Here is a 16754-nt window from a genome sequence, read left to right on the forward strand (position 1 = left end):
ATAAATCATTAGGGGGAACAAGGAGCTCCTTAGCCATGTATAAGTTTTCTTGCATTCTATCTTGGGCGGAAAGGTATCAGTGTGTGATATCAGCTATTCATATCCCAGGAGTGGAAAACTGGGAGGCAGATGATTTTAGTCACCAGACTCTTCATTCAGGGGAATGTTCTTTCAATCAAGAGATGTACGACCGTGTCATGTCCCGGTGGGGAATGCCATACATAGATCTCATGGCTTTTAGACTGAGTCAAAAGCTTCAGGGGTACGGCTCGAAGGTCGGGAATTATATATGCAGAACTGAAAGATGCCTTGACTGCTCCATGGCAGTATGTTCTCGTATATCTGCTTCCTAAAATTTGTCATTCTTCCACGAGTTGTAGCACACCTCAAACAGAAGAATGTTCCGGCTATTCTCATAGCTTCAGTGTGGCCTTGCAGGACTTGGTACGCGGATCTGGTGAGAATATCAAGGGCGACTCCTTACCGTCTACCTCTGAGGTTGGACTTTCTATCTCAGGGTCCATTTTTCTATCAAAACCTTAAATCTCTCAACCTAACTGCTTGGAAATTGAACGGTTGATTCTTGCTCAGAGAAGTTTCTCTGACTCTGACTGGTCATTGATACTTATTCAAGCTTGTAAACTGTTACTAGAAAGATTTACTGCAAGGTGTAGAAGTTTCATATTTCTTGGTGTTTTTAACAAGGTTATTCTTGGCATTCTGTGCGACTTCCAAGAATTCTTCAGTTTTTGCAGGAAGGTCTTGATAAGGGACTTGCCGCAAGTTCTTTAAAGGGTCAGATTTCTTTTACACAGAAAGTTGGCTCAGTTACCTGACATTCATCTTTTTGTTCAGGCTCTGAGCAGAATCAGGCCAGTGATCAAAAGCTTGAACTCCTCTGTGGAGTTTAAATTTGGTTCTGGGAGTTCAGATTACTGCTCAATCTACTCGTTCAGTGTTTACTTTGTGGGCCTTTAAAAATTAGACATGTAGAACTAATTTGAAAGGCCACAATTTGGTATTTCCTTCACACTTACAAAGTTTTTTATCATTTTGATGTTTTTGCCTCAGCGGAGGCTGCATTCGGTTTGGTTCCTCAGACAGTGGTACCTAGTGCATAGAGGCCTGTCTTACCTTTTGCTTCCGACCCGTTAATTTTTTTTGTGTGAGAGATGTTTATATATATATATATATATATATATATATATATACACACACACAGTATATATATATATATACAGTAGATATTCATTTATATATATATATATATATATATATATACAGGGAGTGCAGAATTATTAGGCAAATGAGTATTTTGACCACATCATCCTCTTTATGCATGTTGTCTTACTCCAAGCTGTATAGGCTCGAAAGCCTACTACCAATTAAGCATATTAGGTGATGTGCATCTCTGTAATGAGAAGGGGTGTGGTCTAATGACATCAACACCCTATATCAGGTGTGCATAATTATTAGGCAACTTCCTTTCCTTTGGCAAAATGGGTCAAAAGAAGGACTTGACAGGCTCAGAAAAGTCAAAAATAGTGAGATATCTTGCAGAGGGATGCAGCACTCTTAAAATTGCAAAGCTTCTGAAGCGTGATCATCGAACAATCAAGCGTTTCATTCAAAATAGTCAACAGGGTCGCAAGAAGCGTGTGGAAAAACCAAGGCGCAAAATAACTGCCCATGAACTGAGAAAAGTCAAGCGTGCAGCTGCCAAGATGCCACTTGCCACCAGTTTGGCCATATTTCAGAGCTGCAACATCACTGGAGTGCCCAAAAGCACAAGGTGTTCAATACTCAGAGACATGGCCAAGGTAAGAAAGGCTGAAAGACGACCACCACTGAACAAAACACACAAGCTGAAACGTCAAGACTGGGCCAAGAAATATCTCAAGACTGATTTTTCTAAGGTTTTATCGACTGATGAAATGAGAGTGAGTCTTGATGGGCCAGATGGATGGGCCCGTGGCTGGATTGGTAAAGGGCAGAGAGCTCCAGTCCGACTCAGACGCCAGCAAGGTGGAGGTGGAGTACTGGTTTGGGCTGGTATCATCAAAGATGAGCTTGTGGGGCCTTTTCGGGTTGAGGATGGAGTCAAGCTCAACTCCCAGTCCTACTGCCAGTTTCTGGAAGACACCTTCTTCAAGCAGTGGTACAGGAAGAAGTCTGCATCCTTCAAGAAAAACATGATTTTCATGCAGGACAATGCTCCATCACACACGTCCAAGTACTCCACAGCGTGGCTGGCAAGAAAGGGTATAAAAGAAGAAAATCTAATGACATGGCCTCCTTGTTCACCTGATCTGAACCCCATTGAGAACCTGTGGTCCATCATCAAATGTGAGATTTACAAGGAGGGAAATCAGTACACCTCTCTGAACAGTGTCTGGGAGGCTGTGGTTGCTGCTGCACGCAATGTTGATGGTGAACAGATCAAAACACTGACAGAATCCATGGATGGCAGGCTTTTGAGTGTCCTTGCAAAGAAAGGTGGCTATATTGGTCACTGATTTGTTTTTGTTTTGTTTTTGAATGTCAGAAATGTATATTTGTGAATGTTGAGATGTTATATTGGTTTCACTGGTAAAAATAAATAATTGAAATGGGTATATATTTGTTTTTTGTTAAGTTGCCTAATAATTATGCACAGTAATAGTCACCTGCACACACAGATATCCCCCTAAAATAGCTATAACTAAAAACAAACTAAAAACTACTTCCAAAACTATTCAGCTTTGATATTAATGAGTTTTTTGGGTTCATTGAGAACATGGTTGTTCTTCAATAATAAAATTAATCCTCAAAAATACAACTTGCCTAATAATTCTGCACTCCCTGTGTATATATATATATATATATATATATATATATATATATATATATATATATATATACACACACACACACACACATATTTAGACGTGTGTATGTATTTCTATGTTAAAGTCCTTTGCATGCTTTTTTTTCAGACAATGTTGTTACGAGTGTAACTGTACTTTTAAATGTAAAATAGTGTTTTGTGCAAATTTTTTGTCTCGCATAACAGTTAACCAGAGCTCTAAAGTTGCGCTAACCTGATGTGCGTTAAATTAAATTGCACTCAAGCATACACATTTACTTTCAACTTGTAATACGTGTGCTACTTCCAACGTGCAAAGAGTTGCAATAAACACCTTATTGCTTGTGTGCAATAGCGCACACACATACACAAGCAATTTTTTCTTTCAGATAGAGCATGCAATTTAAAAAAAAATTATCTAATTTGATTTGTTCATTTGGTATCCTTTGTTTAAAAGCATACCTAGGTAGGCATAGGAGCAGCAATGCACTACTAGGGTCTAGCTAATGATTGGGTGCTGCACATATATGCCTCTTTCAGTAGTTTGTTGCTGCTCCTTTAAAAAAGGATACCAAGTGAATGAAGCAACTTTGATTGTAGAGGTAAATTGGAAAGTTGTTTAAAATTGTATACTCTATCTTAATCATGTGAAAGAAAAAAGTTTGTGTTTCTTATCTCTTTAGTTAATGGGATTCAGTTCTTCCCTTCAATATTCTAGAAACTTGAGGAGTTTTTCAGGCCTCCAAAACTATAAATAAATTTTTCAGTCTCAATTGGTTAAGATTTTTTCTCAAAACAGTTTCCTTTATTTGCTTTCAGGGAGGAACGCAGATATCAGCAGAGTTTTAGGAAGTCACAGTGATATTTTTATGTGCACAGAAGCATCTCTTTGTCAGGCCCTCGGATGGACTGTGCTATACTTACTCGGTGTCGAGTCCTGGATCGTGCTGAGAATTACGCTTTAGTGACTGACAAGACCAGTGGCTGGGCTAAGCTTAGGAAGGCTCCTTTCAGCAAGTCTGGTGCCACACTAAGTGTGCTTCTGCATAGGCTGCCAGCAGCCCGGTGTGTGCTGTTTGCCTCTCCGATGTGGTGTCCTGAATTGGAGTGCGCTAAGAATAACTCTATTTGTATGTTTCTCAGCGGAAGGGAGCCTGGCAGTGTCTCTGACGCCAAGCCTGAATGGGAGGTGTTAAAAGGTCATCTGTGACTCCCATTCAGTGCTTGGTTTATTTTTCGCATGAAGACTCTAGCAATCCTTTTTTCTGCCTTCCCTCCTGGTTTTGACCCTGACACGTTTTCTGGCTTACGTTAACTGACTGACCCTTAACTATACTGCTACCTATGGACAGATTTATTGGCTAAAGACTCTTTGTACTATACCCAGGTATATGAGCTTAGTTTCTCCTTTGCACATTATCTGGTGCTCGCTCCTGGCTTCCCTACCATGCACTTTACTGATTAATCTGTGTGTGCCTACAAAACATCTCCTGTTTCATTAATCTATTCATCAAACCAGGTAATAATCTAATTACCTTATACTCTCCAGCTTCACAGTAGTTTCTCTTCCAGCCTGGTTCAATCTGTTGGCAGGTTGAGAATTCTGTCAGCAGAATGGTAGCGTCACAAAATGTTTTTATTTTCTTTAAATATCAAAGAAGTGGAGTTTTCCAGAGGTGAATATCATGACTAGCAGCTACAGTCATTAAAGGACCTCAACAGTAGAATTGCATAATTAACAAGTGCATAATAAAAAGACAATGCAATATCACTTACTCTAAATTTCACAACAGCAGTTGATTTTTTTCTGGCATATTTGTTTTTTTGTCCCATTTGCCAGCTCCCTGTATCATGTGACAGACATTAGCAAATCACAGACTAGTATACATATACCCTGTGAGCTTGTGCACATGCTCAGTATGAGCTGGTACCTCAAAAAATTTGAGTATAAAAAGATGGTGCAAAATTTGATAATGGAAGTACATTTTAAAAAATTCTTAAAATTGTTTGCTTTTTCTGAATCATGCAAGTTTAGTTTTGACTTGAGTGTCCCTTTAAGTTTGCATCAGATTACTGTCTACACAGTGCTGGGGAACAGATGCTTTTCTGGCTTTGATTCATCATCTGTTGTGCCTGATAAGGAAGGAAAATGCAATGCAACGTCCCTGGGTGTTACTATTTCTTTCAATTGGTTCTATATCAGGGTCTAGTATTGCATCAATACCCTCACAAACTGAATCTAGTGGTGTGGGTGCCGAGTCTATTAGGGTCCACAGACATTTTTCTCATCATGGATGATACAACATAACTTATCAGCAAATATTCAGTTATACCATATGCTACGGTTCCTTCATGGTGGTTTCCAAACTTAGTTCTGCAACACTTAATGTTCAAGTCTTGGCCATATCTTCAATATCTAGAATGGACTCAGGGACCATTTGTTATCTTTTTAGTTTTTTTTTGTTTTCTAGCTACTTCTCACATTCACCCACCCTCAAGATTTCCAATATATTTCTGTCACATTATAAGCTTGCAGGGCCGCCACTAGAAATTTTGGGGCCCCTGACTTAACCATTGATCAGGCCCCCCCTCTCCTTTGACATGTGCAATTTTTGACCAAGTGACTAAAACGTATATGCACTTTATTCTTAAGTGTCTATTTAAACTTGGAAATGTTGTAAAGGTAGTAACATACACACAGACACACTCATACACTGAAACACACACACTCACACATAAGGATTCACTTATAGACACTCTAGCAGACACGCAAAGAAAAAGACTCAGACACAGACACCCAGCACTTGTTTACATTGACCTGACAAGTAATGAGGTAAACTACAGTTTTGTAAAAAAGGAGATTTAGAAAACAAAATATGGAGTTCTGATTATCTTTTTGTAAAGGAAGATGCCAACTAAATGATGCCAACAGCATGCAGTGGCTGAAAGGAACGGCCCTGAACTGCCTAAACAATAATTTAAAGGTTAAATGGTGGATTGGTGACTTCCGGAAAGGTCTCGTTAGTCTCAAAGTCTGTAGAAAGAGGTGAATAATCAGTAGTAAGGTCAAAATGTCCTAAAAAGGAACAGAAAATGGACACACACACACTCAAACTTGCACATACACCCAAGGAAACACCGACAGAGACAGCTTCAGAAAACACACAAAGACATACACACACACACAGAGACACCCACAGAAAACATACAAAAACATACACACACAGAGAGACAACCACATAAAACACAGAAAGACATACATACACACACCCTCACTGAGACATCCACAGAAAACACACAAAGACATACACACACCCTCACAGAGACACTCACAGAAAACACACACCCTCACAGAGACATCCACAGAAAACACAGACATACACACCCACCCTCACAGAGGCATCCAGAGAAAATACACAAAGACAAACATACACACACCCTCACAGGGACACCCATAGAAAAAGCTCAAAGACATATGCACACACCCTCACAGACATCCACAGAAAATGCACAAAGACATACACACCCACCCTCACAGAGAGACCCACAGAAAAATACATACACACTCATAGAGACACAAACAAAAGCACAAAGACATAAACACAGACACCCACAGAAACACTCACAGGAGGAAACATTTATGCACCTTGCATCCCCTAAATCAACAGTGTGTGACATGCATGATAAAAAACAATTGCAGAAATTAAGAGATCAGTTTTTAAAGAATCATATTTGTAAATGTGCAAACAAAAATAATTCTGTGAATTCAAAATTGTACATTAATGATCTGGGTAGATGGCTAGATGAAGAAAAGTACTTTTAAAAGGTTGACATATGTTTGTTTGCTTTTTCCCCATTTTCCCCAACCAAGAGTAGCACTTCAAACATAGTGTACAAATGTTCCCATCTGTCAGTTGTACTTATGGATTTTGAAAATGCTGTACTCTATATGGTCTTGGTGGAACCATAAGCTGTGGTACTCATACCATTAGATCTGGTTAAATGCAGGATTTAAGCTTGTTGGTAAGTATTTCAAAATTAAGTCAGCTGTAGTGTAAACTGAACAGTTTTAAGTTAACCTGTCTCATTTCAAACACTGAGCAATCTTAGTCTGAGAGTATAACATTTTATGCAGATGTTTTAACTATAGAATTTCTACAGCATTGTCAAATAATCATAAATACACTGCTGCTAAAAAAAAAGTGTTTTTATGGACCCCTGACCCCACCATAAAACTACTACCACACTGAAGTTACAATCCGAAATTGCAAAAAGAAATAAAAAATTTGCTAAGTAAGTCCTACCTCATCTGCAAATGAAAGTGATCTGCCGTCTGACTTAGGCACACACTGTACAAAGTGCCAAGTCTGTCTCACACTGCATAGTGGTTTAGTGCACACTCAGAAATCCTCTCAAATGCTAATACTTTACTCCTTGTAATAACATTTCACATGCTCATTTAGAACTCTGCTGTAGTACCCACTGGTGGCTACCAAAATTTAAAAAAAAAAATTTTTTTTTTTTTTTTTTTTAGTTCTTGCCTCATGGGGCCCCCCTGGCCCATTGGGCCCCTGACAGGAGTCACCCCTGTCACCCCCTAATGGTGGCCCTGTAAGCTTGATGTTAGTCATTCAGCTTCTGACACATGTGCGCATAAGATTCTGTATTCTGTATTGTCTCAAACTACTTTCTAGCATTGCTTTCTTTTGTCTTTGTTTTCTTGCCCCTTTTTCTTATTCTTTAGTTTTTCTCACCTAGTAAATATTTGCTAGGAAGGCCAAGACCATTTTTTCTTTTTTTTCTTTGTGGATCTTCTGCTAATTGTGTGTATAAGCCATACTAAAGGTACTATGTAATAGCGGAGCAGAATCAGCAAGCATACTAAAGGTACTATGTAATAGCGGAGCAGAATCAGCAAGCATACTAAAGGTACAATGTAATAGCGGAGCAGAATCAGCAAGCATACTAAAGGTACAATGTAATAGCGGAGCAGAATCAGCAAGCATACTAAAGGTACTATGTAATAGCAGAGCAGAATCAGCAAGCATACTAAAGGTACTATGTAATAGCGGAGCAGAATCAGCAAGCATACTAAAGGTACTATGTAATAGCAGAGCAGAATCAGCAAGCATACTAAAGGTACAATGTAATAGCGGAGCAGAATCAGCAAGCATACTAAAGGTACTATGTAATAGCGGAGCAGAATCAGCAAGCATACTAAAGGTACTATGTAATAGCGGAGCAGAATCAGCAAGCATACTAAAGGTACTATGTAATAGCGGAGCAGAATCAGCAAGCATACTAAAGGTACTATGTAATAGCAGAGCAGAATCAGCAAGCATACTAAAGGTACTATGTAATAGCAGAGCAGAATCAGCAAGCATACTAAAGGTACAATGTAATAGCGGAGCAGAATCAGCAAGCATACTAAAGGTACTATGTAATAGCGGAGCAGAATCAGCAAGCATACTAAAGGTACTATGTAATAGCAGAGCAGAATCAGCAAGCATACTAAAGGTACTATGTAATAGCGGAGCAGAATCAGCAAGCATACTAAAGGTACTATGTAATAGCGGAGCAGAATCGGCAAGCATACTAAAGGTACTATGTAATAGCGGAGCAGAATCAGCAAGCATACTAAAGGTACAATGTAATAGCGGAGCAGAATCAGCAAGCATACTAAAGGTACAATGTAATAGCGGAGCAGAATCAGCAAGCATACTAAAGGTACAATGTAATAGCGGAGCAGAATCAGCAAGCATACTAAAGGTACAATGTAATAGCGGAGCAGAATCAGCAAGCATACTAAAGGTACTATGTAATAGCGGAGCAGAATCAGCAAGCATACTAAAGGTACAATGTAATAGCGGAGCAGAATCAGCAAGCATACTAAAGGTACTATGTAATAGTGGAGCAGAATCAGCAAGCATACTAAAGGTACAATGTAATAGCGGAGCAGAATTAGCAAGCATACTAAAGGTACAATGTAATAGCGGAGCAGAATCAGCAAGCATACTAAAGGTACTATGTAATAGCGGAGCAGAATCAGCAAGCATACTAAAGGTACAATGTAATAGCGGAGCAGAATTAGCAAGCATACTAAAGGTACTATGTAATAGCAGAGCAGAATTAGCAAGCATACTAAAGGTACTATGTAATAGCGGAGCAGAATCAGCAAGCATACTAAAGGTACAATGTAATAGCGGAGCAGAATTAGCAAGCATACTAAAGGTACTATGTAATAGCGGAGCAGAATCAGCAAGCATACTAAAGGTACTATGTAATAGCGGAGCAGAATCAGCAAGCATACTAAAGGTACTATGTAATAGCGGAGCAGAATCAGCGTATCTTCATGTGGTAGTAGAACACTGGCCTAGCAGCTTAATGAAATGTAGAAGCAATTCTGATGTTCTTATTATGGGCAGAACTTCTGGAACCACAGCATAATTGAATATTCTTCCTTGCGGGAAAAGTTGGTATTTCCACAATATCACCAAAATAATTATTAAAAACAGTTTTGTTTTTGTGAATCTTGTGCCTTACACATTTAAGTATTATATATGGTTGCTTTATAGAAAATGATATAAATTAAATTAAATCTATGCCCACCCCATACATTACAAATCCGGTAGATTATTTTGTGGCTTTTCATGGAGTTTTATAATTTAAAGATACTCAATCCACTTGAAAACACTGTGATAACCTATTGTTCACAAGTTTATTTAAATTAATTTTGGTACAGTGACAGTCCTTATACTTTGACCCTTCATTTTCTTGGTATACATTGTTGAAAAGTATATCTAGATATGCTCAGGAGCAGAAACACACTTCTGCAAGCTAGCTGATGATTGGTAGCTGCATATAAAGGCTTCTTTTCATTGTCTCACCAAAAGTGATCAGCTAAGGCCCAGTAGTACATTGGTGCTCTGGAGTTGACTTTAACTATGTGTTTACCACCGTTGCAAGCAATAGTGCCAAAATAAAAGACTTAAACAATTTAGAGTAATTTATTTTTTAACTTTCATTTCCCTTTTGAAAGATGTCATACATGTGTTCAAATTTTTAGTGAAAGGGAATAAGGTAAGGAAAAAAAGGAAACATGAATATATAAATGATTTTGCTATTGATTTTTCACATTTTTGATTCATGGAAATATTATTTATTTATTTTCTTATTAAAGGGGAAGCTGTATCGCTGACGTTCCTGCGTTCATTTCTAGACATGGCTGTAAAATATAAAGGTATTACATTTTTTTATTTCAAACTATAATAGTTATTATCTTTCTAGAAACCAATATGATTGCAAATTACAGTTACAATGCACAAGTTTGTGACATTTAGTTTATTAGTAATATAAAGGTTAATAAATAAGGAGTTTCCTTCTTAATATGAGGAGAGTCCACAGCATCATTCCTTACTGTTTAGAATACCGAACCTGGCCACCAGGAGGAGGCAAAGTCACCCCAGCTAAAGGCTTAAATACTCCCCCCCACTTCCCTAATACCCCAGTCATTCTTTGCCTTTCGTCACAGGAGGTTGGCAGAGAAGTGTCAGAAGATTCGGTGTAGTTCCTTATGAAGGGTATCTACCCTTCGAAATGGGACTGGAGTTTTAAGTAGTCTTGTCAGCCTCTCAGTGAGAGCATTGACGAAAGTTAGGGTCTGGAGATGCAGGGAGAGTCTTTCTGCGAACCCATCCAGACTCGTATTAACAGCTCCTAAGCAATCAGTGTTGACGAGTTTCACTGCCTGCTTCCATCACTCAAGTCCATGTCAGGAGCGATGCTACAAGACTGTCAAACTTGAGAGGCTGTGTTTCTGTTCCACGGCATAGATTCCGGTAAGATTGCTTCATTTTTTATACACGCAAGAAGACAGGGTCACAGTGTGTCTCCTATTATCTGTATGAAATCAAGGGTAAATATCTCCGGAGGGGGATTATTGAACAGGGGGAATTAATCACATAATTTAATTTTATTATGATTATGTTGCAACATGTCTGAGATGAGGCTCGGGAAGATTTGGGAACATACAGGTTTTACTTTTATTTTGGAAAGCTGTGCAGCCTGAAAGGCTTGGCGCGCTCTTTCCTATGGCAAGGGCGGTCCTGCATTGCTCACCACGTGATCGGGTGTGGTCACACTGATTTCCTCTTTCCTGACCGTGCAGTTTACTGGAGACAAAGCGGTTTCTCTGTTGGGCTTGGGTCATAGGAGGTGGTGAGTGCCACAGCCATTGGGGGTATAAAGGTGCCGTTTTATCTGACTAGCAATAGTCTGCTTTATAAGCACAAGCTATGGAGGATTCTGATGCGTTAGAGGGTACTCCCTCTTTAGCTAAGTCTAATACCTGCCTATATTGTGAGGAGGCCACAGTATACTTACCTGCTCAATTATGTTCCTCCTTCCTTGATAATGTAATCATGTCAAAGAAAATTAATATGTTTAGTACCACTGAGCCGTCCACTGAGGAGTCTCCGTCCCATGAGGTGCGCACCCTACAGTCATCTCCCAATACACATGCAGCTTCCCGTAGGACTCCTAAGCCTCCATCTGGAGGGGCCCTTTTACTTTTACAGACTTTGCTGAGCAGTTACAAATGGCAGTGTCTGCGGCCTTTAGTGCTTTACCTTGCCCTGCTAAGCGCAACCGAAATCTCAAATATTACTATCCTTCCCAGGGGTCATCTACTAGCTTGTTGGATGTATCTGATACAAGATTATGCGCTGATGAAGACGCCTCTGATACTTCAGAGGATGCTCTTTCTGGGTCGGAGTCTGCTGCCTCTAAGCCTCCAGCTGCAAAGGAACCAGACTTTAGATTTAGGATTGAACATTTACGCTTTCTGCTAAAGGAAGTTTTGGCTACTTTAGAGGTCCCAGAGTCTAAATTGCCTGAGGAACCTTTGATTCCTAAAAAGATTAGATCTACGAGGACAGGGTTGTACCACAGACTTTCCCGGTTCCTGTAAAGATGGCAAACATTATTAAGAATGAATGGGAAAGACTTGGTTCTTCATTTTCCCCTTCTTCTTCCTTTAAAAAATTATTCCCGGTTCCGGATTCTCAATTGGAGTTGTGGGGTTCCATCCCCAAGGTGGATGGCGCTATCTCCACGCTTGCTAAGTGTACTACTATCTCGATAGTTTGAGGTTTAAAGAGCCCATGGATAAGAAGATAGAAACTTTGTTAAGAAAGATCTCAACTTACAGGATATTTGTTTCAACTGGCAGCGGCTGTTCTTGGAGCGGCTACCTACTGGTGTGACTCCTTATCTGAGTTAATCGAGGTGGAGGGTTGCCTCAACGTGATCCAAGAAAGAATTAACGCCTTAAGGGTAGCTAATTCTTTTATTTGTGATGCAAATATGCAGATAATTCGACTGAATGCTAAGGCTTCAGGTTTTTCTGTTCATGCCCGTAGGGCACTATTGCTGAAGTCCTGGTCTGCGGACATGACTTCGAAGTCAAGACGTCTTTCCCTTCCATTTAAGGGAAAGATTGTATTTGGTCCAGGCCTTTACTCCATTATATCCACAGTTACAGGAGGCAAGGGTGCCTTTTTACTGCAGGATAAGAAGAACAAACCTAAAGGACAAGGTCCTAATTTTCGTTCCTTTCGTTCGGATAAATCCCAACGTCAGCAGCCCTCCACAAAGCCCAAGCAATCCAAGGGGACTTGGAAGCTGGCTCAGTCCAAGCAAAACAAGAAACCCACCGAGACAAAGTTGGCATGAAGGTGCGGCCCCTGATCCGGCTATGGATCTGGTAGGGGGCAGACTATCGCTCTTTTTAGACGCTTGGTTTGGGGATGTGCAAGACCCTTGGGTCCTGGAGGTCATCGCTCATGGATACAGGATAGGTTTCAAGTCTCATCCACACAGGGGCAGATTCCTCTTGTCAAACCTGTCTTCAAGGCCAGAAAAATGAGAAGCCTTTCTGGGGTACGTGAGGGATCTATCCTTCCTGGGAGTCATTGTCCCGGTTCCTCTTGCGGAAAGAGGTATGGGATACTATTCAAACCTGTTTGTGGTCCAGAAGAAGGAGGGAACCTTCCGCCCAATTCTGGACATTAAGTGTTTAAACAAATTTCTATCTGTCCCCTCGTTTAAGATGGACAATAAGGTCCATCCTTCCCTTAGTTCAGGAAGGACAGTTCATGACCAGTATAGATCTTTAGGATGCTTACCTTCATGTTCCTATACACAAAGAACACTTTAAGTTCCTAAGGTTTGCGTTCCTGGACCAAAACTTCCAGTTAATTGCACTGCCGTTTGCTCTGGCTACTGCTCCAAGAGTTTTTACGAAGGTTCTGGGGGCTCTGCTGGCAGTGGCCAGAACCAGAGGTATAGCAGTAGCACCATACTTGGATGACATTATGGTTCAAGCACCATCCTGTCGTCTGGCAGAGGACCAATCGAAGGATCTTCTACTTCTTCTTCAATCTCATGGATGGAAGATAAACTTAGAAAAGAGTTTTCTTACTCTCAGTACCAGGGTAGAATTCCTGGGTACTATTATAGATTCAATATCCATGAGGATATTCTTTACAGACCAGAGACGTTGCAAGCTAACTTCCACTTGTCTTGCCCTCCAGAACTCCTTCAGGCCCTCTGTGGCTCGGTGTATGGAGGTGGTTGGTCTCATGGTGTCTGCATGGACATCATCCCTTTTGCCAGGTTCCATCTCAGACCACTTCAGCTGTGCATGCTGAGACATTGGAACAGCGATCATTCTGATCTGCCTTAACAGATTTCTCTGGACAACTGGTCGAAAGAATCGCTCTCTTGCTGGCTCTGTCTAGATCACCTGTCCCAAGGGACATCCTTCTTGAGACCATCTAGTTTGTGACTACGGACGCAAGTCTGTCAGGATGGGGAGCTGTTTGTGGCGCCAGGAAGGCACAGGGCCTGTGGACTCTAGAGGAATCTCTCCTCCCTATCAACAGTTTGGAACTTTGAGCGATCTTCAATGCTCTGAAGGCTTGGCCTCGTCTGGGTTTGTCCCAGTTTATCAGATTCCAATCAAACAACATAACCTCGGTGGCTTATATAAACCATCAGGGGGGAACGAGGAGCTCCCTAGCAATGAGGAAAGTATCTCTGATTCTGGAATGGACGGAGGCCCACAACTGCTCGCTGTCAGCGATCCACATTCCGGGTGTGGACAACTGGAAAGCGGATTTTCTCAGCAGACAATCCTTTCATCTGGGGGAATGGTCTCTCCATCCTGAGGTATTTGCGGAGATTTGCAACAGATGTGGGACTCAATTCCAAGCTACTCAGATATGGGTCGCGGTCCAGGGATCCTCAGGCGTAGCTAATAGATGCATTAGCAGTGCCTTGGAGGTTCAACCTAATTTACATTTTTCCTCCGTTACCACTTCTCCCTCGTGTTGTGGCCCACATCAAGCAGGAGCAAGCATCAGTGATACTGATTGCTCCATCGTGGCCGCAAAGGATGTGGTTCGCGGATCTGGTGGGGATGTCCTCTTCTCCTCCATGGAGGTTACCTTGTCGCAGGGATCTGCTGGAACAGGGTCCCTTTGTTCATCAAGTCTAGATTATCTGAGGCTGACTGCGGGGAGATTGAACACTTAGTCTTAGCCAAGAGAGGTTTCTCTGAGAGAGTTATTGACACTCTCATTCAGGCTCGTAAGCCTGTTACTCATCACTTCTACCATAAGGTGTGGAGAGCTTACTTGCTCTGGTCTGAAGAGCGTGGTTTCGCCTGGCATAAGGTCAAGGCTGCCACGAGTCTTTCCTTTCTCCAGGATGGTCTGTCTGCCAGTTTCCTGAGGGGACAGATTTCGTCCCTTTCAGTTTTGCTGCACAAGAGGCTTGCAGAGCTTCCTGACGTGCAATCCTTTGTTAAGGCTCTGTTCAGGATCAGACCAGAGTTTAGATCTAATGCTCCACCTTGGAGTTTGAATCTTGTTCTTAAGTTTTTGCTTGGGCTCCGTGTGAGCCTATGCATTCGATTGACATTAAAATGTTGTCCTGGAAGGTCCTTTTTCTATTGACTATTGCTCTGGCACGCCAAGTTTCTGAAATGGCTGCCTTGCAATGTGAGCCTCCCTATCTAATGTTTCACACTGATAAGGCTGTCCTACTTACCCGCTTGGGTTTTCTTCCTAAGGTGGTGTCTGATCATAACATCAATCAGGAGATTGTGGTTCCTTCCTTGTGTCCTAATCCTTCTTCTTCGAAGGAACGTTTACTTCATAATCTGGATGTTGTTCGAGCTTTGAAGTTTTATCTTCAAGCTACTAAGGATTTTAGACAAACTTCTTCCTTGTTTGTTATCTACTCTGGGAAGCATAAGGGTCTTAAGGCCTCTTTGACTTCCTTATCTTTTTGGTTGAGGAGCGTTATACGCTTAGCTTACGAGTCAGCGGGACTTAGACCTCCTCAGAGGATTACGGCTCATTCCACTAGAGTGGTGGCTTCTACGAGGCATCTATGGATCAGATTTGTAAGGCAGCTACCTGGTCCTCCTTACATACTTTTAAAAATTTTTACAAATTTGACGTTTTTGCTTCGGCTGAAGCATCTTTTGGGAGAAAGGTTTTGCAGGCTGAGGTACCCTCAGATTAGGGTCCGCCTTTTCTTTTACCCCTCCGGTTATCATTCAATGTCCTCTAGAGCTTGGGTATAGTTTTCCCAACAGTAAGGAATGATGCCGTGGACTCTCCTCATATTAAGAAGGAAAACATAAATTATGCTTACTTGATAATTTCATTTCCTTCTGTATGAGGGGAGTCCACGGCCACAGCCCGTATACTCAGATGGGCGGAACAAAATTTTGTTTTTATCTTCTGGCATCATTTATACCCTGATATTTCTCCTACTGTTCCTTATTCCCTTTGCAGAATGATTGGGGTATAAGGGAAGTGGGGGGGGGAGTATTTAAGCCTTTGGCTGGGATGTCTTTGCCTCCTCCTTGTGGCCAGGTTCAGTATTCCCAAAAGTAAGGAATGATGCTGTGGACTCTCCTCATACAGAAGGAAATTAAATCATCAGGTAAGCATAATTTATGTTTTTGTTTTATTTAATGTAAAATGCAGTGAAAACAACTGCACAATTATATAAACTGGTTTACCTTTTCAAGGACTTATTTTCTTTTATTATGTATTTTCTATTGATCTGACAAATTACCTTACAATATGCTACAGTCTTTGAAGGGCATATGAAGAACTTAAGTGGATAATGTACTCAGGCAAGCAACTGATATGAGTTCATATTATTCAAAGCTGCTGCAAGAATACTCTTTAAAATTGGCTGCTCTCTCTCTGCCACCACTACTGGGTGGCTAATTTCTGGTTGCTGTTTCTTGTTTTCTATAGATAATGCAGTATTCAAATTTTCAATACAGTGATGGTTTCAAGAGGATAAAGTAGCTATTTTAAATGATAGATACATGGAAAGGAGCTATTTGTAAACAATGTAATAGACTCCATCAGGTAAAATGGTTCATTAGGAACACATTAAAGGGACATTAAACCAAATATTTTCTTTCATGATTCAGATGGAGAATACCATTTCTCCAACATAGGTGTGTCCGGTCCACGGCGTCATCCTTACTTGTGGGATATTCTCTTCCCCAACAGGAAATGGCAAAGAGCCCAGCAAAGCTGGTCACATGATCCCTCCTAGGCTCCGCCTTCCCCAGTCATTCTCTTTGCCGTTGTACAGGCAACATCTCCACGGAGATGGCTTAGAGTTTTTTGGTGTTTAACTGTAGTTTTTATTCTTCAATCAAGAGTTTGTTATTTTAAAATAGTGCTGGTATGTACTATTTACTCTGAAACAGAAAAGTGATGAAGATTTCTGTTTGTAAGAGGAAAATGATTTTAGCAACCGTTACTAAAATCGATGGCTGTTTCCACACAGGACTGTTGAGAGGAATTAACTT

At 40.8% G+C, this 16754-nt stretch overlaps 1 protein-coding gene across 2 annotated transcripts in view; it reads left to right on the forward strand.

Annotated features, from left to right (window-relative positions):
• TXNDC16 (thioredoxin domain containing 16) overlaps positions 1–16754 on the forward strand; it is a 381032-nt gene that overhangs the window by 266710 nt on the left and 97568 nt on the right. For both annotated transcript variants that reach the window (XM_053697616.1, XM_053697617.1), the window contains one exon: positions 10026–10085. In XM_053697616.1, the coding sequence (XP_053553591.1) occupies positions 10026–10085 (60 nt within the window). The remainder of the gene's footprint in view (positions 1–10025; positions 10086–16754) is intronic.

Source organism: Bombina bombina, chromosome 1 (assembly GCF_027579735.1).
Source record: "Bombina bombina isolate aBomBom1 chromosome 1, aBomBom1.pri, whole genome shotgun sequence".
NCBI classification, from domain to species: Eukaryota; Metazoa; Chordata; class Amphibia; order Anura; family Bombinatoridae; genus Bombina; species Bombina bombina.